The following is a 23,854-nucleotide window of genomic DNA, read 5'->3' as shown; positions in this document are numbered from 1 at the left end:
CCTTTCCCTCCTCCTCCTCTTTCCCCTCTTCCTCTTCTTCGTCCTCCTCTTCCTCCCCCTCCTCCTCCCCTCCTCCCCCTTCTCCTGTCATTTGGATACTATGGATTCAAACCTCAGGTCTTCATGCTTGCCAAGCAAGTGCTCACACCCATTGTACCATCTCCCCAGCTCTTTGTCTTTCGACCCTTTGTCTTCTACAAGGCAGGCATCAGGAAGCAGGGCCAATGGTACAAATGATGCCAGCGTTGCGGGCCATGATGGGTGCAGAATCAATGTGCAGGCAGCACATAGGTTCCAGGAAAGTGTCAGCCATGGCTGCATGGAGCTGCTGAGTCTGAATCAAGTAAGTCTCTGCTTCGTTGTGTGGCTTTGACATGGTTCCTGAGGGCCTGGGGCATGCTCCAGTTCCTGCTGGGATACCTGGACCTGATGTCAGGATGCATTGCTGAAGTGCCGATTATATATGATTTCATTATTTACTTAGTTCCTGGAACCCAGGGCTATTGCTGCCTGCTTGTGGATAGGGCTGCGGTTCTTACTTCTCCCCCTGACCTTGCTGGGGCCACAGGCTAACGTCTGACACTAGGCCGTGTGTTTACTGCCTTGTGGCAGTTTATCTTCACATGGTGGCTCTACAGTCCCCTTTTGTGGATCATGGGGTGTATCACATCTCTTGGCAGTGGGATGAAATATCTGGGCTGCTGTCACCTCCTGCAGTCCAGAGCCTTAGGCTCAGAACCTAAGAACCTTGGCACAGAGCAGGATTGTGAGGCCACATTCTGTCCCCTGCGAGGCCCAGCCTGCCCAGTTCCTGCCTGGCCTCCCCCACATTCTCAATGACATGACTCTTTTTCACTGTCCTTTTGGGTCACTCCTTCATGTCTATCACTGCCTCTCTGCTGCTGGAGCATAAAGGGGCTTTTCCTGGCCCAACCTCCGGCTCTCTCTGGCCACTCCTGAGCATCCTACGGGGACTGGCCATGGCCTCCACGGTGCAGGAAGCAGGTAGGAGGCCCTGGGACGAGGCTCTAAAGGCCTGACTTGGGAGGAGGAGGCAGAAGCTTGGTGGGAATTGGAAGGGACAGGAAAACCAAATTTGTTTGTTTGTTTTCCAAGACAGGGTCTCTCTCTGTAGCCTTGGCTGTCCTGGACTCAATTTGTAGACCAGGCTGGCTTTGAACTCACAGCGATCCCCTTGTCTCTGTCTTACTGAGTGCTGGGATTAAAGGCGTGCACCACCATGCCAGGCTGAATAGCAGTGGTTTTGTTTGTTTGTTTGTTTTGTTTTGTTTGTTTTTTAAGCAGGGCACTGGAACCCTCGGTGGCTTCTCTGAACTTTTATCATGACACCCCTCCCCCCATGTGTGTGCACACGTGTGTGTTGCATATGTGTACTCTATGCACACGCCTCTGTGTCAGCCATAGAGGCTAGAGACTTTGGGTGAGCTACTCTGTCACTCTCCCAGAGCTAGGCTAGTGGTGTGAGTGAGCCTCAGGGGTTGTATTGGTCACTTTTCTATTGCTGTGATAAAATAAAACACCCTGACCAGAGCAGCTTACAGAGGATGGGTTAATTTGGGGCTATGGAGCCAGAGGGATAAAACTCCAAGATGGCAGGGAATATTGGCAGGAACAGCTGAGAGCTCACATCTCAAAGCGCCAGAAGGAAGTAGAGCAGACCACCCCCAGGGGTGTAGTTCCTTCACCAATGCCACACCTCCCAAACAGAGGCCGCCAATGGGGACCACAGTATCCAGATGCCCCAGTCTGTGAGGGATAGCTCAGTCAAACACCACAAGGATCTCCCTGTCTGCTCTTCACAGTGCTGTGGTTACAAGCCTGTGTAGGAACATGCTTGACTTACTGTGGAAGTCTGGGGATTTGAACTCAGGTCCCCATGCTTGTAGAGGTGAATTGAAATGCCCAAGGCCCTTTCTGGTAGAGCCATCTCTCCTGTCTTCTCCTGTCAAAGCCCCTCCCCACAACAAGTCCCCAAGCTTACTAGTTCCACAAAGCCAAGACCCCATGACAGTACCGTCTCAAATCCCTTGACTCTGTGGACTAGCTCTGGGTGGCTCTGACAACATTTAAAAAATGGCTGAGAAGAGAACATCAGGGCCATTAGCCACCCCACATATGAAGAGTCTTCTAGAAATAATTTCCAGGTTGGGCCCTAGACATCCTTATGGGCACAAAGGCATGATTTGTCTCAGTTGGGACTGGTCTCTTGTCTGCTTGCCCCAAACAAAGAGGATCCATGTTGTCACCAAATTCAATAATCAGTAATTGGTCACAAGTGTGCCTTCAGGCTCTACTTCGTTCCCTGCAACCACTGTAATTAAACACAAAGGAAGAGACCTCTTGCAGCACTCTGGGTCAAACCCAGGGCCTAATGTATGACGAGCAAGTGGTCTATACCTCAGCCCCTCACTGGGGGATCCTAGGCAGGGGCTCTACCACTGAGCCACACCCCAGCCCCTCACTGGGGGATTCTAGGCAGGTGCTCTGCCACTGAGCCACACCCCAGCCCCTCACTGGGGGATTCTAGGCAGGGGCTCTACCACTGAGCCACACCCCAGCCCCTCACTGGGGGATTCTAGGCAGGTGCTCTGCCACTGAGCCACACCCCAGCCCCTCACTGGGGGATTCTAGGCAGGGGCTCTACCACTGAGCCACACCCCAGCCCCTCACTGGGGGATTCTAGGCAGGGGCTCTACCACTGAGCCACACCCCAGCCCCTCACTGGGGGATTCTAGGCAGGTGCTCTACCACTGAGCCACACCCCACCCCCTCACTGGGGGATTCTAGGCAGGGGCTCTGCCACTGAGCCACACCCCAGCCCCTCACTGGGGGATTCTAGGCAGGGGCTCTACCACTGAGCCACACCCCAGCCCCTCACTGGGGGATTCTAGGCAGGTGCTCTGCCACTGAGCCACACCCCAGCCCCTCACTGGGGGATTCTAGGCAGGTGCTCTGCCACTGAGCCACACCCCAGCCCCTCACTGGGGGATTCTAGGCAGGTGCTCTACCACTGAGCCACACCCCAGCCCCTCACTGGGGGATTCTAGGCAGGTGCTCTGCCACTGAGCCACACCCCAGCCCCTCACTGGGGGATTCTAGGCAGGTGCTTCTAGGCAGGTGCTCTACCACTGAGACACACCTCAGCCCCTCACTGGGGGATTCTAGGCAGGTGCTCTACCACTGAGACACACCCCAGGCCCTCACTGGGGGATTCTAGGCAGGTGCTTCTAGGCAGGTGCTCTACCACTGAGACACACCTCAGCCCCTCACTGGGGGATTCTAGGCAGGGGCTCTACCACTGAGCCACACCCCAGCCCCTCACTGGGGGATTCTAGGCAGGAGCTCTACCACTGAGCCACACCCCCAGCCCCTCACTGGGGGATTCTAGGCAACTGATCTACCACTGCCCTACATCTCAGCCCCTCACTGGGGGATTCTAGGCAGGCACTCTACCACTGAGTCACACCCCAGCCCCTCACTGGGGGATTCTAGGCAGGGGCTCTACCACTGAGCCACACCCCAGCCCCTCACTGGGGGATTCTAGGCAGGTGCTCTACCACTGAGCCACACCCCAGCCCCTCACTAGGGGATTCTAGGCAAGTCTTCTACTGCTGAATTTTACACCCCTATCCTAGGAAAAGACTTCTATAAATCCAGGTAACTTATTATCCGTGGACAGGGTAGAACTGTGGAATTAAACAACCCCCCCCCCCCCGCCGCAATGATACCGTATGACCACAAAGGTGATGAAGCCCTAGCTCTGTCTCCACTTCCCTTGGAGCTGGGGTTACAGGCATATGTTTGTTTATTTATTTATTTATTTATTTATTTATTTATTTATTTGAGACAGGCACTCACGGGCTTTTGGCATTTCAATTCAGCTAGTCTGGCCAGCCGGCATTCCAGGTGCATGCCACCATGCCTGGCTTTTTAACACATATTCTAGGTATCCAACTCGGGTCATCAAGTTTGCACAGCGGGCGCTTTACTGATGAACCGTGTCCCAGCCCCAGGAACACAGCATGCGTGACGTCTCCTGCTTAGGAGGCTCAGTTTCTTGCCCAAGTTATACAGGAAGCCCCTAACCTAGAACATTCTTGACAAGAACCAGTGTTCCCCTCCAGGATCCTCTCCTCCACCTTGCCTGTCTCGATATCTAAAGTCGGTTGAAATGTCCTTGGACTCTCTCTCCCTCAAGAAGTCTGGGAAGACTGGGGCGTAGCTCAGTGTGCTGAGGCCCTGGATTGAATCCCCACAGAGAAAGTGGGGAACAAAGGCTGTTATATACATCTGAATATGTACGTCTGTGGCTTACAAAGATTGTTTGTATATTCGTGTATGTGTGTTTGTGCATAGCGGTGCAGCTGTGCGTGGGGACGCAAGCATGTGGTGGCCAGGTGCTAACATTTGCGAGGGTATTGTTCCTCCAGGTTACCCATCTTATGTTTTCTGACAAAGTCCCTTACTGGCCTGGGTTTTGCCTCATAAATTAGGCTGCCTAGAAACTGAGCCCCAGAGATCTGGCCGTCTTCACTTCCCTAGTGCTGGGATTACAAGCCTTGGCCTCCATCCCATGCCTGGCTCTTCATGTTTACTATGGGGCTCAAAGGCAGGTCCTCAGGCTTACAAGGCAAGCAATTTACCTACTAAGCCATCTCTAGCCCCCTTGATGTATGGAAGATTTACTATCTGACCCAGCAAAAGAGATGCTTGTATGTGTTGTGTAGAAACCGATATGCTTAATTTATAAAATACTTAGAAATATTTGCTCAGCAGAATTGTAAGGCTCACATCGGGCTTACCATAAAACCCCAAAGTGTTTATCTAAGATAAACATTTAGTAGCTAGTCAGCAAATATTTGGTCATGTCCTTCCCCAAGTCAGGCACTTGTAATTGGTTCCAGCCCTGGCTTTGACATTATGCTTGCTTCCTCCTCCTCTTTTTTTTTTTCTTCTTTGGTCACAATCCCAACCATGTGAGGTACCCAGTTCCTGTATGTGCCAAGAAGCCCACGTGATGGGTTATCAGCTCTTCTGAAGAGCCTGCAAACAAAAGGGGCATGATATTTGTTTCGGCTTCCTCTGGTACATTTGAGGACAGTCACAGTGGCTGTCAAGGTCTGGAGGATGATAACTGCCCCAGCCTCCACGCAGGGACCAGCACATCTCTGTCTCAACACATCCCTTCCTGGGTCCTCCTTAGAAAACACGGATACACTGTGGTCAAAGCCAAAGTTGCAGTAACTTGTTTTTAATAGAAATGGCAATGATTAAAAAATAAATTCAGAGCCGGGCGTGGTGGCGCACGCCTTTAATCCCAGCACTCGGGAGGCAGAGGCAGGCGGATCGCTGTGAGTTCGAGGCCAGCCTAGTCTACAAAGTGAGTCCAGGATGGCCAAGGCTACACAGAGAAACCCTGTCTCAAAAAACCAAAAAACAAAACAAAACAAAAAAAAAACAAAACAAAAAATAAATTCAGAGTTGGGGATGGTGGCATACGCCTTTAATCACAGCACTTGGGAGGCAGAGGCAGGTGGATCAATGTGAGTTCGAGGCCAGCCTGGTCTACAAAGAGAGCCTAGGACAGCCAAGGCTACACAGAGAAACTCTGTCTCGAAGAAAACTAAAAAATAACAAAAATAAATATAATTTAGTGTGTGGAAGATATGTAACTGGATATAGAACAGAACTGTGGTTATTAGAAAAATACGGGCTGGGTGTGGTGGCGCACGCCTTTAATCTTAGCACTCCAGAGGCAGAGGTAGACAGATTGCTAGATTGCTATGAGTTGAGGCCAGCCTGGTCTACAAAGTGAGTCCAGGACAGCCAAGGCTACACAGAGAAACCCTGTCTCAAAAAAAAAAAAAAAAAAAAAAGAAAGAAAGAAAGAAAGAAAGAAAGAAAGAAAGAAAATACATAGGACTTCTTTATTTATGAACGGCAGGCTCTTGTGTAGCCCAGATTGGCGTCAGACCCACTATTTAGTAGAGCAAGGGTTCTCAGCCTTCCTAACGCTGTGACCCTTTAATACCATTCCTCGTGTTGTGGTGATCCCCCACCATAAAGCTATTTTCATTGCTACTTCATAACTGATTTTTTACTGCTATGGATTGTAATGTAAATATTTGATAATATGGGACATGTGGTGTGCAGCTCCTCAAAGAGGCTGAGACCCAGCAGGTTGAGAATTGCTGTAGGAGAGGTTGACCTTGAACTTCTGATCTGTCTTCCGCTCCTTACTGAGTGCTAGGATTATGCCACCACACCTGGTTTTATAGGCTGAGGATACAGCCCCGGGCTTCACGCAGCCTAGGCAAGGCCCGTAGCAGCTGATAGCTCTAGCCCTTATTTTTACTTTTACTCTCCTTTTGGTGATGAGTGAGGCCTTGTGCACACTAAACAACCACTGTATTCCTATGCGGACCCCCCCCTGCCCTCCCCCCCCCCCCCCCCCCCCCCCCTCCCCCCTCCCCCCCTCCCCCCCCTCCCCCCCCCCCCCCCATCCAAAGAAGATACGCTCTGAATTAAACAGGTTATGTCTTATTCTGTGGGAACATATTTCTCTTAGAATCAGTGGCCAGCCCATCTGCTGAAACAGACTTGTAACCTCAGCTACTCAGAAGGCTGAGGCAGGAGGATGACAAGCTTAAGGCCTATCTGGGCTGCAGTGTAAGAGCAAGACCAACCTGGGCAACTTAGTGAGACTAGGATTGCTTCTTGGACTTCTGGCTAAAACCGACTGTGAAGAGGGCTGGCAGTGTATAGCTCAGTGCTAACTTTGTAGGCATGTATGAGGCCTTAGTAATGCACGCACACACACACAGACACGCACACACACACACACACACACACGCACGTACACACACACACACACACACACACGCATGCACGCAGTATTTCCATTTTGCACAATTGGTGCAGGCCAGCATGGTGTGGTCTTAGAGCTGCAAGGGGTAGGCCTAGTGTCTGACGGCTAGGATTCTTTGAAAAGGCAACAGAAGCCACCCATGCCCCAGGTTCCTTTGGAAACAATTTGGCGGGTGTTGATGCTTCCATGGGATGACTCTAAAGAGGACGGAAAACATACAAACATATGACATGCTGTGGAGAGTTCCCAACACACCCAGATTACTGTTATTGGAGTTTTACAGTTAGAAAGCCTTGATGAGCTAGGCTTTGTCACCCAGCCTCGAATACACCAATTAAAGAGACACATAACAGGGAAAAGCAGGCAAGAGATTTAATTAATTAATTAAAAAAATTTTTTTTGAGACAAGGTTTCTCTGAGCTCAGGCTGTCCTAGAACTTGCTCCATAGTCCAGGCTGGCCTCGAACTAATGGAGATCCACCTGCCTCTGCCTCCCAAGTGCTAGGATTAAAGGCATGCGCCACCACCGCCTGGTTTATTTTAAGTTTTATGTTATGTCAGTGGGTGTTTTGCCCACATGTATACCACAAGCATGCAGTTCTCTCAGAAGCCAGAAGAGGGCATCAGATCATTTGGGACTGGAGTTAGAAATGGTTGTGAGCTGCCAAGTGGGTGGTGGGATTTGAACCCAATTCTTCTCCAAGCCAGTGTTCTTAACCAGTTTCTGAGGTTAATATTTAAATAGGGGTCAAGAGTTCGGCATAGCTAAGCTGTCCTGGCCAAGGTGTGTTGGGGTTATTTTATCAGTATGGCCTAATGATGTTTATTATCAGGCCTATAATTATTATTATGACAGTATTTCTTTAACCCGCTAGCAATAAATCAAAACACTGACACCTGTTACATTTAAAATAGCCTTAGTTAACCTGGGGCAAGGCAGATATTAATCCCCTAAACTACCTCACATATTGGGGCAGGAATCCCATCCCATATCCTGTCCCCAGCCACATGCCATCCGTTTCTAATAACTTCTGTCAAGCTGCCTCCCATCCATCATCCCAAACACTTGCTAATGTTCTTCATCTGGGCCGAACCCTCCATCCACGCCAGCCACGTGCTTCTTCCTTTCTCTAACCCATGGTGTGGCCTTCTTCCTTCTCTACCCTGGTCTCTTTCTCCAGACTCTCTGTCAATCCAAGCCAGGGGAACCTTAGCCACGCCCATCCCATTTGCCCTGCCCTGATGTGTTGGCCCTTTATTGGTCAAACAGGAAGTTCGTTAGGCAAGGTTGCATAGGAGTCTTGGGGCACAGAGACAGCAAGCAGTAATTAGCATCAAAATACATCAGACCAACCTCCAACAATTCCCCTTTTCTGTCTAGATTAAAAAGGCCGTTTTAAAAAATAAACAGTAAGAACAGTTATGAGAAATTATGAAAACCAATAGGTAAGACTTACACACATAATGTCTATTCAAAAAGTATTTGGCAACCTTGAAGAAAATATTATCTATTTTTTCTTGGTGAGTCTAAAGTTTTGAACCTAAATCAACATCTATTGAAGCTCATAGCTATCAACCTAAAAACATCTATTTAGACCTAAAAGTATTTTCTTAACTCCTAAACAACTAAGCTTAATTGTAAAACTAAACTATCTGGCTTTCGACCCCCTTAGAGATTTGCAAAGGAATAAAATTAATTACCTTAGTAAACATGAAGCGCAGGTTAGCAGCTTCCAAAATGAAAAATGACAGTTTGCTACCTGAACAGTCACCCAGAACTCTCTATTGGAGCATCATCTTCAGCCTTCTGGCCCAGTATATCTGACTGACATATTTGTGAGGCAGGAACCATTGAGGGCTTGCTTACCCTGTCTCGGCGGAGTTTGGCTATCGATGAAGAGCATTAGCAGGTGTTTGGGATGACGGATGGGAGGTAGCTCGGTAGAAATGATTAGAAGCAGATGGCATGGGATTGGGGCAGGGTATGGGATACCTGCCACAATATGGGATGTAGTTTAGGGGATTAATATCTGCCCTGGCCAAGGTTAACTAAGACTATATTAAATATAACAGGTGTCTGTGTTTGGATTGACTGTTAGCGGGTTAGAAAATACTGTCGTAATAACAATTATAGGCTTAATAATAAACATTATTAGGCCATGCTGATAATTTAACCACAACAAAGGTGTGGCCCTGTGTGTCGCTGGCTCATTGTTGTCTCAGCTTCTAGTCTCTCCTGCAAGGTGAGCTGACAAGTGGTCAGATGGGTTCCTCCTCTGGCTGGAATCCCGGGTTCCAAATTTCTCTTGGGCAGGGAGGGAGAGTGAGGAAGTAGGGGGACTCCAATTCTCTGGAGACCACTGTTTCTATTACGTAGTAGCCGAAGGGAGGACACACGTGTCTCTCTTTAGAATATCTTGGCTCCAGCCACAGCAGGGGGGCAGGGCAGCCAGATATCTGCTGCTACAGGAGGGTGCATGGTGGGAGGGCTGAGGCTTGGGCCTGTGTGCGTGGAAACGACAGTGTCATTCTACACCAAGCGTGAGCCCTGAATGCAAACACTGACTGGTGTCCTTTTAGGAGGAGGGACCTAGAGAGGCATGAGAAGAGGGCAAAGACATTTCAACTGCTGTGTGCCAGGAATCTGGAGTCACTGAGTTCTAGAAATGACAGGAAGGGTAGTTTCCAAGAACCTTTGGAGGAATGAGGCCCCACCCACACCTGGATTTTTTAACGTCTGGTCTCAATGAGACAAGATATAAAGATGGGGATATTGTAGGGGCCATGTGAACAGGAAAATCCCTCATCCAGGCAGCTGCTTGTAGCCTCTATCTGGCTGAGAAGCAGAAATTCCGGCACAATTCGCTGCATTTCCTTGAGGCCTTCCTCCCTTCCCAGCTGTAACCTGCAGTTTTCTAGGAATCTCACCAGAAACCCCACTACAGTAAAAGATATGCCCTGAACGCCTTGAGCAGCCCTAGCGCTTCCCGGTCTCACCTTATCAGATCATAGCTCCATGCACGTTACCTCCGCAGCCACCCTGTCAACTCATTTATCAAAAACTAGAGGGTATATTTGGCTACCACCATCATGAAGTCCAGGCTTCAATACCATCAACTGTATGTGGCGCACAGCTGTAATCCCAGCACTCAGGAGGCAGAGGCAGGAGGATTAGACATTCAAGGTCATCTTTGGCTACATAGAGGGATACATGAGGCCTTGTCTCAGAGAGGGAAAGGTATAAAGGAGGGTGGGGGAGGGAGGGAGGGAGAAGGAAGGGGGGGAGAGGGAGAGAGAGAGAGAGAGAGAGAGAGAGAGAGAGAGAGAGAGAGAGAGAGAGAGAGAGAGAGAGAGAATCTTTAGCAAATTTTGAACTATAACTTGAGAGTAATCAAAATGCCAGCTGGGCATGGTGGCACCCACTTATAATCCCAGCACTAGGGAAGCAGAGGCAGGCAGATCTCTGTAAGTTCGAGGCCAGCCTGGTCAACAAAGTAAGTCCAGGACAGCCAAGGCTACACAGAGAAGCCCTGCCTTGGGGGGTGGGGGAGAAAGAGAGTAACCAAAATAATAATTATGGCTAGTGCTAAGACACTTGCTTAATTGAGTCTCTCCCTTAAGTGGCCTTAGTTACTTGTTTGTTGCTGCGATGTACTTCCTTTAGGAAGGCTGCATCACCTAAATCTCCCAGGGCCTCAGCCTTTTTTCTCCAGTGTCTTAATTCACATTCCTAATGTTGTGAAGAGACACTAATGCTGTTTGTAGAAGAAAGAGTTTATTGGGAGTTTACAGTGTCAGAGATGAGTCCACGCCCATGATGGACGGCGAGGAGCATGGCGGCAGGCAGGCAGGCAGGGAGCTCACATCTGCTCTACAAGGACAAGGCAGAGAGAGCTAACTGGGAGTGGCAAAGCCACCTCTGGTGACACACCTCCTCCAGGAAGGCCACACCTCCTAAAACCTTCCCAAACAGTTCCACCAATTCAGGACCACGTAATCCAAACATATGCACCCATGGGGGAGCATTTCCCCTCAAACCACAATGCCTTAGTTTGAGATTTCCCAGGGAGTTCCACTTTCTCAAGGTAGGTTCACTGTCTGATCAGCCCAGTAGCTGGAAAGGAGGAGACAGACATCTTCAGGACGGTTTCCCTTCTGCCCTGGATGCCTACATCACTGCCTCACATGGCTCCACAGTCACACTGTAATTCTTCCTCTTGCCTGCTCTAACCCCATCCCCGGGGGAGTCCCACAGCCATCTATTTCTTACACTTCCTCTTCTGGGCTCAGACTCTGCTTCTGGCTTTGCTCCCAGTTTCATGAAGAAATTAGCAACAATCAGTAGAGTGCTTCCATGCTGGAAGCTCGGGGTGGGGTGCTCACAGAGTGTGCACAGGGCATTAGTTCAACACCCTGTAGGAGGGAGAGGGAGGGGGAGGAGAGAAAGGGAAGAAGGCAGGGTGTTGGGGGTGAGGTGCAGTGATAGCTCCTATTCTGTGGTGACCAGTCCAATCCTATAGGGCCAGTCCCCGCTGTGCACAAGGCTCTGTCCCCTTATCAACCACCCCTCCCCTGGCTTGCTGGACCCTGTCACTTCACAAATAGTCTGTGGTTTGCCCACCTTAAACAAGCAAGCCGAAACTGTTTCATCCCTACATGGCCGACTGTTTCCTTTCCTTTTTTTTTTTTTTTTTTTGAGACAGGGTTTCTCTGTATAGCCTTGCCTGTCCTAGACTCGCTTTGTAGACCAAGCTGGCCTCGAACTCACAGAAATCCACCTGCCTCTGCCTCCCGAGTGCTGGGATTAAAGGTATGTGCCAACACTGTCTAGCCATGTTTTATTTTCTTACTTTGTGTGTGTGTGCGTGCACATGTTTGCACTTCACGAGTATGTGTGTGTCAGTGTGCAGGACAGAGGTGGAAGTCAGGTGTCTTCCTCGACTGATGCTCCCGATCCTTACTCAGACTCTCCCAGCCTTTATTAGGTGTCACCTGAGGAACGTGCTCGGCTCAGGTTCACACATGTAGAAAACTGGGCCTGCCTGGCCCTTCCCCTGAGCACAGCTTCTCTCTCCTCTGTGCACAGCCAGATGCTAGCCATCTGTCTACTAACTGCCCTCTGAGCCACAAGCGTGAGCATCCTGTCACCGGACCTAAGAAGTCACCTAATCTTTTTGTTCCAGGTGGGGTTTTGCTGGCTTGGATCTCTTTTTTTTTTTATTATTAATTTATTCATATTACATCTCGATTGAGGCCTGGATCTCTTGATCCTCTTGCCTCAGCCTGTCAGTGCTGGGATTGCAGGTGCAAGCCACCACCGCTGGGAAAGGTCACTAGCTATCGTTTTCTTCCTTTTCAGATTCTCCCTGACCTTTGTTGCTGCCAGTCATTTTCTCATCCATATGTCACCAGGCTTGACTCTGCTTAGCCTCCAAGGTTGGGCACCTTCAGGAGGCTGTGGCTGTAGACACTGGTGGCCATCTTCCAATAGGCAAATCCGATGCTCACCCTGTTTATACCCGGGGAGTCCTGCGGTTCGATCCTTGGGGTGCTCTTCTTTACAATAGTATCTTAGCCCACTTCCCTGAAGAGGGCCCCCACTTTTGTGTCTCTTGGAGACCCTTTCAGGCCACCCCAGGTGGTTTAGTGCCATGGCATGGAACTGCCTGCTGCGCACCTTTTGAGATTGCACCTTGTGCTTCTGGGATAGCTCTTGCGTCCTGTCCTGGGAGGTTCTTGCTCTGGTCCCTGGGGCCAACTCCCCCAAGCTAGGCAGTGATGCTGGCATTCCTGGGCCACCCAGGCTCATTGCTTGCTTATGCGGCACCTCTATCCCCTTCTCTCCATAGCACTTTTCCTTTCAGTCTCTGGCTCCCTCCCTGATGCCGCTTTGTGTCCTGACAGCTTCAACTTTGTCCCCCTCAGGTGTGAATGTGTGGGTTGTGGGCAGGTGCACTTTCCTGGGCTGTATGAAGGGTTTTGTCAGGCTGGCTAGGCAGCCTTCAAGGGCACACTGGGAAATCCCAAAGCCCTCTCCCCACCCAGCAGCCATGAGACGGAGTCCTTAAGTAGAGGCCCTCCCAGGGAACGGTGGCTGTGGTTTTTTTCGGTAGGGTTTGATCAGCAAACATGGGCCTGTGAGAAAATAAAATTGACCTCAAACTGAAGTCTACCAATGTCAGCTTTCTGCAAGGCAGGGACAATATGGAATGTCCTGGGATGGCAGGATGGCTCCCCGGGTAAAGGCATTTGCCATGCAAGTCTGGTGGCTTGAGTTTGGTCCCCTGAACCCACATAAAGGTAGAAGGAAAGAACTTGCCCTCTGATCACCCTACATATGCCATGGGGTGTGTACTTCACACACACACACACACACACACATACACACACACACATCGCTTACACAACAATAATGAATACAGATTTTTGTTGTTGTTGTTTTTGTTTTTGAGATAGGGTTTCTCTGTGTAGCCTGGGCTGTCCTGGACTCACTTTGTAGACCAGGCTGGCCTTGAACTCACAGCGATCCACTTGCCTCTGCCACCTGAGTGCTGGGATTAAAGGCGTGCGCCACCACGCCCAGCCCATGGGCCAAGTTCTTTTGTTGTTGCGACATAGTCTCAGGTAGCTCAGATGGCTTTGCTGATCCTGTTGTTTAATCAGGGGATGACCTTGAACTGTTGATCCTCCTGCCTCCACCTCTAGAGTGCTGGGATTACAGGTTTGAGCCACCATGCCTAATCAATGAATGCGATGGTGGGGATAGATCCTGGGGCCTCGTGCACGCTAGGTGAGTGGTCTACCAAGTGAGCCACACATCCAGCCTGTTTGGGTTTCTTTTAAGATAGAGTCTCAACATGTTACCCAGGATGGCTCGGAACTCTCAATTCTCCTTCAGAGTGTGACCAGACAGACAGACAGACAGACATTCTTGTCCCTGATGTACTCTCTAATGTTTCTTAGTCAGGGGGTACAGCTGACCTGCCTCTCAGTTCTTCCCCCACGAGACACTGGGAGAAATGACGAATATAAAAGAAAGAGAAACACGGGAACGGGCTTGGAAGAACTCAACATGTTATAAAGGGATGTGAGTTTTGTATTACTCAGGTGTGGATCCTGTGTGCACGCGGCCCTAGAAACAGGCTAGGCAAAATGTGTTCAGTGGCACAACAGTGGCAAGCCTGTTACAGGTGTATCCAACCACTCTCTGATAGGCTCTGTGGCCCGCTTCAGAGAAAAGACGCTTCACTGGTGCTGTAAAGGGGGCCAAAACCCATGGCTAGGGATGTCAGAGGCCCTGGTGGAGAAGCTCCCTGTTGATTTACTGAAATAAAAAGTAATTGAAGTGTAGTGAGCCAGGCCTATAATCCCATGCTGGGCAGATTACAGGAGCATCACAAGTCTGAGATAAATACAGAATGCATCTCTGAGAAACTGTAGTTATCCCAACAGTGGAACAAAAAAACACAGGCCATAGGGGAAAAAAAAAAAAAAAAAAAAAAAAAAAAAGGATGAGACCTGGGAAGTGTTACCAAAGCAAGGCCCTGGAAACACACAAGCAACAAGCAGGAAGGATCCTAAGTGTCCCACTGTTCCTTCTGCCTTGTTTGGATTTTGGAAATTTGGTCTCCTGTAGCCACGGCTGTCCTTGAACTTGCTTTGTGTAGTGGAGGGTGCCACTGAAACTCTGATTGCCTTGAGTCGTCTCCCAAGTGCTGGGATTCCAGGCATGCACTAGCATACCTGGCTTATGGAGTGCTGGAGATGGGACCCACGGCTTCACATGTGCTAAGCAGGCACTCTATCAACAAAGCTACAGGCACAACTCCAATGTTAGAAGCCCAGTCTTTAAAATAAAAATCTCACTAACTGACCAAGCACCTTGCTTGGGGATACTTTGGCTAAAGGGCGTGGCAGTAGCTATGTAGAGATGGCACAGGGGTTATGGGCCCAAGTCAGGCCACGATCCTCTCCTAGGGAGCCTCATTCCCACGTTGGTCAGGCTGTCAAGAAGATTCAAGAACCTGAAAGAAGCACAGCAGATGAATAAAGTTTAGGGTTCTCCAGAGCTAAGCAGTTACCTAATTAGTAGCCACAGCCCCTGAAAACGACTTAATTAGTCAAAACGGGGGCAGGAGGGGTGCTCAGCACTTGAGTAGGATTTAGTGGGCAAGTGTACTCAAATGTGCTCCCACTTCCGACCCAGCCCACCCGAGTGTGTGTGTGTGCAGCTGCACACCACAGGTGGGTTACTTGGGAAGGGCTCACCTGGTCCCTCCCTCCCCACGAGTGGTGACTCCCCAGTGCTGGGTTGTAGGGAGGAGAATTTGTGGAGAGGACAAGGTGGTCCGTAGTTTGGATGGCAGAGGCGAGAGGATCAGGAGTTCCAGGCCAGCCTGGGCTATATAATGAGGTCGAGACCATGTGCCAAAGAAAAGACAAAAAAGGCCGCGGGGCGAGGTGGCTCAGTGTGTGAAGGTGCCTGCTGCTGACCCTGACAACCTATCTATCTCAGGACCCATATGGTGGAAGGCAGGAGCCCAAATTAATATACAAACATTAAAAAGATTAAAGAAGATCAGCATTTTGTTGGGGGGGGGACGAGTGTCAGAACTTCTCTGGAAGCCCAAGATTCGCGGGGTGGAGGGCGGGGGAGGGGCTGAACGAGGACAACACAGCCCAGGCGACTTTAAGACACCCTCCCCAAGCCCCGCCCGTAGTCCCGCCCGTAGCCCCGCCCTGTCACGCCCACGTGACCCCGGTCTTGTGACCGGCAGGAGGGCGGGGAAGCCTTGGCGCGCCCGCCCCGCCCGGCGCGCGCCTCACTGGGCCGAGCTGCCCGGGACACCGCCGTCGCTGCTACCGCCGCCATCCCCGCCGGGCCGAAGGAAGCGAGCCGGGCCGGAGCTGGCGGGCGCGCCGCCCCGGGGGCCGCCATGGACCACAAGCCCCTGTTGCAGGAGCGCCCGCCCGCCTACAACCTGGAGGCTGGCCAGGGCGACTATGCGTGCGGCCCGCACGGCTACGGGGCCATCCCCACCGCGCCCCCGCCACCGCCCTACCCTTACCTCGTCACAGGTGGGCCCGCGGCTCGGCGGGGTCCCCGAGCGGCCTCCGGGCTGAGCGTCTCGCTGTCCCGGCACGGGCCTGCTGGGGCAACTGCTGCCCGGAGCGCCCTGCCCCGGCCAGGCCCTGCCCCGGTGGCCGTGAAGTTTGTGTCGGAGGGTTTGCACTTGGCTTCTAGAGCCCACCCGCAGACACGCTCAGCCCAGTTGGAGGCGGGGAGCACGGGGGCTTAGAGGGAGGGAGGGCCGAGTAGCCCAGTGCTTATCTGCGCTCCGCTCCCACAGGGATCCCCACCAGCCACCCCCGGGTCTATAACATCCACAGTCGAACGGTCACCCGGTATCCTGCCAACTCCATCGTCGTGGTCGGAGGCTGCCCGGTCTGCAGGTAAGTCTTTAGCCTTGGGGGTGGCGGAGAACGCACGTGCCGGGATCTTGCAAAAGGCCAGCGGGAGGTGGGGTGGGGTCACCGCCGGGCTGCGGTCTTAGAGGGAGTCCCGCTTGGGAGGGACTGCAGTGGGAGAAGGTGGGGTCAATCACCCCTGGCTCTGAGTCTACTTTATGCGGCAGAAGGATGGGTTCCCTTTTCTGTGAGTTGAGTGCATTTGGGAGGCATGGCACCCCGAGTGCGTGGGACGCAGGAATGTTAACAATGGAGACTGATGGTCTTTCCTCCTAGGTTCTGGGATCCGCAGCGAATCAGGGTTTATTTTGGGTTTTCCTCCAATTTCCGCCAAGTGTACTGTTACAGTTGAGTCCTATTAAGGAGGTTTTGGGACTTGAGTCAGCTGGCCAGTATGCCTAAGGACTTGGGAGATCCAAGTGTCCAGGAGAGAGCAAAGGCTGTGAGGGTGCAAAATGCAGACCAGGGCTTAGCAACTCCTGGCCACTAGCTGGCCCAGAAGGAAACCCGTGGTTCTTTGTTCCGTGCTGGAGTGTTCGTCTCCCCCGTCCCCCCCCCCCCCAATATTCTTAAACTGGAGCCGACAGAAACTTTGTGAGAACTTTATGTAAGGCCGGAGATGCAGCCAGGCTCATTTTAGGCAGGCTTTGAGGATTCAGGTTCCAAGTCAGACTTGGCCAGTCACCCAGATAAGCCAGGTGGGGACTCTGTGCAGGGCTGGGTTTCAGTCTTTGGGAGGAGGAAGTTCGAAGTCTCTGAGATGGAATTAAGAAACCCTTGTTTGGACTTAGGCTTCATTTCAAAAGTGTGTTTCAGAGGTGCAGAGTGGAGCCATAGGGAAGTTAGTGATTTTAGAAACTTGAGAGAAAACATTGGACCCTCCAAGCTGATTATGGGGTGGGGGGTGCGGGGAGGCTGAGGGATGGTTTTAGAGCCCTCCTTCAGGGACCCAAGTACCAAGTCAAGGTGTGGGGTGTCTGGCACTGTTGGTGGGTCACTGCCTGGCTGTGGCTTTTGGAGCTGGTGACCCCTGGATGGGCAGGGGTAGGGATCAGCTGCTCCCTCTAACTGCAGATGGCCTGGCTCCCTGATAGCTTAGTCTTGCTGACTGCCTCCCGAGGACACTTTTGTGCAAGAGTTCCACCTGAGGCTGTGAGGCACCCCAGGTAGATCTGGTGGACAAGAGGAAGCACAGACTGGGAGGTGGCCCTAGCTATTTTTGGGATCAGTTTAGAGTCCTCTGTGCAGAGAGCCATTGGAGATAGTGGGGAGTTGCCTGGAGGTGGGAAACAGGAAACCCTCCTGTGGTGGTGAGGCTAGTTTGGGAGGTTGGGGGGTCCTCAGATCCCTAAGGATAGGGCAAATATTAGGTGATCTTTCAAGTTTAAGGAGAGGTGTAGGGCTGGCTGGCAGGCTGGCAGGCAGATGGGGAGAAGGCGTATCAGTGGAGGGGGCTCACTAGGATTGCATGTCTGTTTTGTTTAGCAAACAGCTGGGCGAGGAACTGGATCCAGATCCTGGTCCTACCACAAGCAGCTGTTTTTTTTCTCCCATCAGTGGACACACTGGGAGGCGGGGGGATGCTTCCCACGAGGCTTTTCTTGGCCCAGACCTCGGGGCTTGGAGATGGGGGTGGTGGCAGCCGAGGCATCAAAGCCCTAGAGCTGTGGGGTACCCAGCTGCAGTCTAGATAGAGAACACTTTCCCTGGGAAGTGACTTGTGTTGTTTTTCAGGCTTGTGGCTTCTGCTCATGGGGCTCTTCAGTCCCGTAGAATCTGGGACAAGGTCAGGCTGTGCCCGCCACCCTCTCAGGAAGGACTTGGGCTCTTGTGGGCTGCCTTCTTTGGGAACTTAGCCACTGTTATGTCTCCAGGTGGAGGCATCCAGCGGCAAGGAAGCTGGGTCCTCTGAGGACAAGTTAGGGATTGTCAGATCCTGAAAGTAGTGACCACTCTTGCATCCTCCCAGGCTACTTGTGTCTTGGCTGAGAGGAACAGGCTATTAGGCACACCTGGAGTCCCTGCAGGCTGTTGACAGTGGCCACTGCTGCCAGCTCCTGGCCCCAAGGCTGATTCCTACCATACAAAAGCAGGCAGGGGATGGGGCTCCCTTTCCCAGGCAGGGGTGAGTAGGGGAGCAAGCAGCATGGGAGGAGTGGGCAGCTTTGCCTTTGGTTTTGAGAGAGAGAGAGAGAGAGAGAGAGAGAGAGAGTGTGTGTGTGTGTGTGTGTGTGTGTGTGTGTGTGTGTGTGTGCGCGCGCGTGCGCTCCTGGGGTTGGGACAGACATGTTCCCCTGAAAGATTCCAGTCTGCCCCTCTCTGGCATGTTAGGGCCGAGAAGAGAGAGGACACTCTCATGTGACCACGCTTTCTCCCGTCCAGATGTAGCCTGCCAGGCCCTGTCCCGTCCCTCCCTAGTGGCTTGGCAGGAATTTGTCCAAGTCACACGTCTGTGATTCCCTCTGAGTGAGACTTGGCATAGGAGGCTAGTGTCGCTTGTCACTTTGCCATTCTGTCTGAGTCGCAGTTAAGCAGCCTGACTCTATCTTCCCTTTATAGACACTTGCAAGAAGCAATTCTCTTACCCCCCATGGATAGGGCTTCCTTCAGCCACCCCCACCCCCTGCCCCCTTGACACTTTCAAGTCCTGCCTGCAGCAAGTGGTGTATTCACAAAGGTCCTGGGTCTCTGAGGCAGGCGCCTCCACTCTAAGGGCTATGGGTTGTTCCCAGATGCAGGGCAGGTGAGGCTGACCAGCGTGCCTGGGGAGCATAGGTCACAAGTGGAATGGTGTGCATGCACAGGTTGAGTGGCAAGGCTGTGAGTGCAGAGCCTGGCAGCACAGGCTCCTCGTGGGGACTGGCTGGGTTGTTACTGGGTGTTTAGTTTTGGAGGTGACCCAGGGGAGGGGAGGGTCTGGCTGTAGCACTTGGCCATTGATATGAAGCCCCTCTGGGCTGAGGGTAGGTTTGGATGGGTGCTATGGAGACTGTGCTGTGAGTCTGGAGAAGGTAGAATCCTGGCAGCCTTACATTTCTAATAACAGTGGGTAGGGAAAGGGCTGCTCTGCCCCATCTGTGGCTGAGGAATAAGGTGAGGGAGCTGCCTATGCCTGGCAAAGAGGTGGAGGCCAGTGTCCTGGCTGCATGCTGGTCAAGGCATGCGATCTGAGGGTGACCCACTTGGTCGCCCAGTCCTAGCTGGCACCTCCCAGCTCTGTCAGTGTGGTACAAAGCTGAGTCTTGGGACTCTGAGGCCATACACCCTTGCCAATTCCCTGCCTCCCCCCCCCCCACTGTGCTGTGCCTTGGTAGGTGGGCTTTTGAGACCTGTGCCTAGGTGGTAGGATACATTGGGTCTGGTGTTGTGAACTGCCCACCTGAGGGAGGTGCTCCCTGCCCTGCGTGTGTCGTTTGGTTGGTGGCTCTGTTGGTGACGTTGTCCTTCCTGTCCTAGGAAAGCTGCAGGTGGTTCCCAGGGTCGGATGGTGCCTCGAGGCTCCTGGGCTTGGGAGAAACACTTAAACATCAGGAGGGCTGGGGCCAGAACCAGAGACCCTGACTGCTTGGATCCCTGCCACATTTCCACAGTTGTATGGCCTCAGGTGCAGCTCCGACCTCATCCACCTGTAAGATGGGGTCAGGCTGTACCTATGAAATGGGGTGCTGGAAGGACACAGGAGTCAGGATAGACCTTTCTGGATGGGTACACGTCTTCCTGCAGCTCAGAACGTCCCTCTTACCTTCCTCTGCCCACTTCTGTCTCTCCTGCGGCCCACCTGTCTGGCAGATGTCAGGGCTGAGTGGCCACTTGCTTGTGGAGGCTCCAGTTAGGAGTTATTTGTAAAAGCTTTCAAAGTTAGTCTCCTTCCTAACTCTGTGCTGTTTCCTCCCCTTTCCGTGTGACCTGCTACGGGTGGGGTGGGGGCGGGGCATCCAGGTGGAGCCAAGAGGCCCAGTTCTGAGCCAGTTGAAAGAGTTGAAACTTGTCCTGGCAGAGTCAGGCTTTTTTGGAGCGTGTGGTGGAAGAGAGAGCGAGGCTGCTGGGGGTGGGATCAGGCCTGCTGGGGGGCAGCAGCTGTTGGCTTGGGGCAGGGTCTTCACTTAGGGCTGCTGCCCTGGCCACTGCATTCAGCATTTTGCTGAATATAGATTGGCTTAGAGGCCATATTGTGTTTCTGGAGTCAGATGTTGGCTTTTAAAACTAAAACTTTTGCCAAAACAAAAAGACTATAAATTACCTGCTCAGAACTTGGGTTCAAGTTCCTCTCCTGGGATGAGGATATGTGGATGAGGATATATGTCAGACTCTTGCTTGCCAGCAGATGTCTGACTTCCTCCAGTGGTGGCTGGTTCCCACGAGTGATTGAAGGAGCACCCTTGCTTAGTCCTCCCAGAGCCGAGCAGCCCTGACCAAGTCGAGGGGACAGCTCCCTGAGAAGCATGGGGCACTCAGTGCCAGGTCTGGCCACGTGTGACTATGGAGTCAGCACAAGGTGGCATGGCTTCCCAGCTCTGAGTTCTGACAGAACCTTGGATATATGATGGCTGATGCTTAAGAGTTGTCCCAGTGCCTGGAGGCCCAACAGTGGCAGGTCACCTAGGTCTGCTGTGGCCCTTGATTGATGTCATGAGCACGGTTAAAGGGGACAGAGGGTGTGAGACCTTGAGGCAGGACCCTGGCCTTGGCCACTGCACTCAGAGGCCTGCCCTGCCCTCCTGGGTCCCTGGCTCTACTGGGTCCCTGGCTCTACAGCGGAGACGTTGGCTTGTGTCTGTGTGAGCAGGAGAGAAAGGGTGTGCTGCTGCCCTAGAAGCTCGTCCTGAGCTACAGCAGAGGGATGAGGTGCAGGGCAACAAGGAGCTCCCCCCCAACCCCTCACATCCTGGTATTATCTTAGTGTGCCCAGCCACTTTTGGGGTCTGCCCCTCTCTTGGCAGCAGCTTAGCAAGTGTTACTTTTTTTTTTTTTTAGGTATTGAACTAATCCTAGTAATCCAATCAGAAAGCAAGATTTGCTCCCTTTGACCCAATGCTCTTTTGTGTGGGACATTTTCTTTCTTCTCCTTTCCCTTCCTAGCCTTTTAAGACAAGGTCTCATGTTGCCTAGGTTGGCCTCTAACTTGCTTTGTAACTGAGGGTAACCTTGGACTTCTGATCCTCCTGCCTTTTCCAAGTGCTGCATACCACTATGCCCAAAATTCATGGAACATTTTTCTAACTGGTATATGCAGACCAGAGTTTCTTAGAATTTTATCTAGAGACTGGACAGTTGTGAAGATGCTCGGAGAAATGGAAGGATGAAGCCACTTGGCCTTCTGCCAGCCGCTCTGGACATTTCTGTTCCCAAGGCCCTGCCCCCTGGTGTCTGAAGGCAGGGAGCAGCCTCAGGTAGTTTGCAGCTTGATTTTTTTTCACCAGTTTACTACTGGCTAAGAGAGGGCCCTGCAGCTGGGTGGAGGCCTGCCCAGTCTGTGGGTAGGCCAAGGAAGGTGGCAGTTAAGAGAGGGACTCTTTTGTAAGAGTCATATGAGAAAAATAGGCCTTGGTGGCACATGTCTGTAGAGGCAGGAGGGGAGAAGTTCAAGGTCATCCTCAGTTATACAGGGAGTTTCAGAGACCTTGCTTTAATCCCTCCCCCCCTCCCCCCCACAAACCACACAAAAGGTGATTCCTTTGCTGACAGGGATGCAGGCATCCTTATTCATGCAGCTCATAGTTGCTAGAAGCCCTATATGGGTGGAGTAGAAAGCTCCCAGAAGTGGGGAGTAAGGTTGCTTCCCAAACCTGCCTGTCCAGAGCCTCCTGACCTGCAGAGCTTGTCAGGGTTCAGGTACTGTGTGCAAAGGAGATTCCCAAAACATCCAGGTTTGTCTTGGCCCTAGGAAGCCATAGACTTGGGACCCTGCACACTAGACCTGCTCGGGTCAATTTTAGCTCTCATCTGTTTGGGTTTTTAAGGTCTCACTTTACTGCTTTCTCCATGAGGTGGGAAACGGAGCAGCAGCCAGTGAGGTCTGGAGGACAGTTTTGTAGTGTGTAAGACAGTGGGGGGAGGAATGAGAGGATGCTGGGAGGGATCCTCAGGCACACCCCCTCCCCCGGAAGCACAGAGGAAACGGAGCTCACTGTCTGGAACTCTCCAGAGCCGCCTTTGGAGCTTTACTTCTTCCCGTCTTTGGGACTTTTGAATAGATCCTTGAGCTACCTGAGATGACACAGATCTGGAACTCAAATAGGCTGAGGCAGGAGAAGCCAGAGTTTTGGGCCAGTCTGGGTCACATGGGGGGAAGAGATGACATTAAGTCACTGGACCTGTATTCATGCTTGGCACAGGCTTTGCGTAACGTCCCCGTGTCTCTGTGTTCGATGTTATCCAATGTTGGAAGTAGATTTGACTTACAAGAAACTTCACAGTTTCTCAGGGGACTTTCTGCACATTGTGTGAACATTGCTGAGTCTTTCACTTAACTCCACACCAGCCAGATGATCACATTTAAAACACTTAGATGGCAGAAAAGAAACGTAAAGGTTTTCATCATCGGGGAAGCACATGACGTGCTCCTCAGGAGGTTTTGGCTTCCATCCCCAGCCCAGCAAACACTCCAGGGTAGACTTCATTTCTGGGGTGAACCGTTTTCCTGAGGTGTGGGGATTTTTTATAGACTTATTTGCGTCGCTCTTGTTTCTGTTGTGTGTGAAGGCAGAAGTCAAAGGCTCGACAGCTCGAAGACCTGATGGTTGAGGTCATCAGGTTTTCTTGGCAAGTGCCCTTACTGCTGAGCCATCTCAGCCCGTTCGCCTCTTTCTATAAGAGTTCTTGCCTTTATTCATGTTAGGTGATACCTTTCAACTGTGCTCTCTGAGTTTGCCCACGGTGCCCTCAGTAGCAGTGGTAGTTTATACTGGCTCCAGCCAGTTCTGTGCACTCCAGGCTGTCTGAGGTGGGGGAGGCTGCCTGTGTCAGGCAGGTGCTCTGTGTAGGTGGTGGTGGGGGTTGTCCCCTCCCTCATAGAAGGAAGGGTATGGTGACATCCCATTGGCTGCCAGGCTGGGGGCTCCTAACTTGGTTGCCTTTCTATCTCTGCAGGGTTGGTGTCCTGGAATACTGCTTCACCTGCCTGGGCATCTTCTTGGCCATCGTCCTGTTTCCTTTTGGGTTCATCTGCTGCTTTGCACTGAGGAAGCGAAGATGCCCCAACTGTGGAGCAGTCTTTACTTAAAGGGAACAACATGCCCGGTTTTCCTACATTCAGCTATCTTTTCTAATGTAAATGTTGTGTACAATAGTTTTATTTGATTAAGCTTCAGGACTGTTTTGTAAAGTGCGGTGGGATAGACTTGGCATAGGGCTGACGCAGAGGTGGAGGGCAGCGGCCTGCCCTGAGGCTAAGGGTAACTCAAGAAAGTGCTGCTTTTATTTTTTGCAGTCTTCGATTTGAGAATGGTGAGAAATACTGTTTTAAATAAATGAGATTCATACCATTGTGTGGCTTTT

The 23,854-nt window shown here is 51.7% G+C and overlaps 1 protein-coding gene across 2 annotated transcripts; it reads left to right on the top strand.

Annotated features, from left to right (window-relative positions):
* The first annotated feature begins 853 nt into the window (after positions 1-853).
* On the top strand, positions 854-23,841 carry Bri3 (brain protein I3). 2 transcript variants are annotated; one of them, XM_051162979.1, is made up of 3 exons: positions 854-1,005; positions 16,240-16,342; positions 23,447-23,841. In XM_051162979.1, the coding sequence occupies exons 1-3, from the start codon at positions 879-881 to the stop codon at positions 23,577-23,579; spliced, it is 363 nt and encodes a 120-aa protein (XP_051018936.1). In that variant the 5' UTR covers positions 854-878; the 3' UTR covers positions 23,580-23,841. The 2 variants fall into 2 exon arrangements, with proteins under 2 accessions (XP_051018936.1, XP_051018935.1); XM_051162978.1 differs by lacking the exon at positions 854-1,005 and adding an exon at positions 15,718-15,967.
* Positions 23,842-23,854: the final 13 nt, after the last annotated feature.

The sequence above is a fragment of the Acomys russatus genome, chromosome 19 (genome assembly GCF_903995435.1).
Source record: "Acomys russatus chromosome 19, mAcoRus1.1, whole genome shotgun sequence".
In the NCBI taxonomy this organism is placed as follows: domain Eukaryota; kingdom Metazoa; phylum Chordata; class Mammalia; order Rodentia; family Muridae; genus Acomys; species Acomys russatus.
The sequence above is the reverse complement of the archived record's forward strand: the minus strand, read 5'-3'. Positions and strand labels throughout refer to the sequence as shown.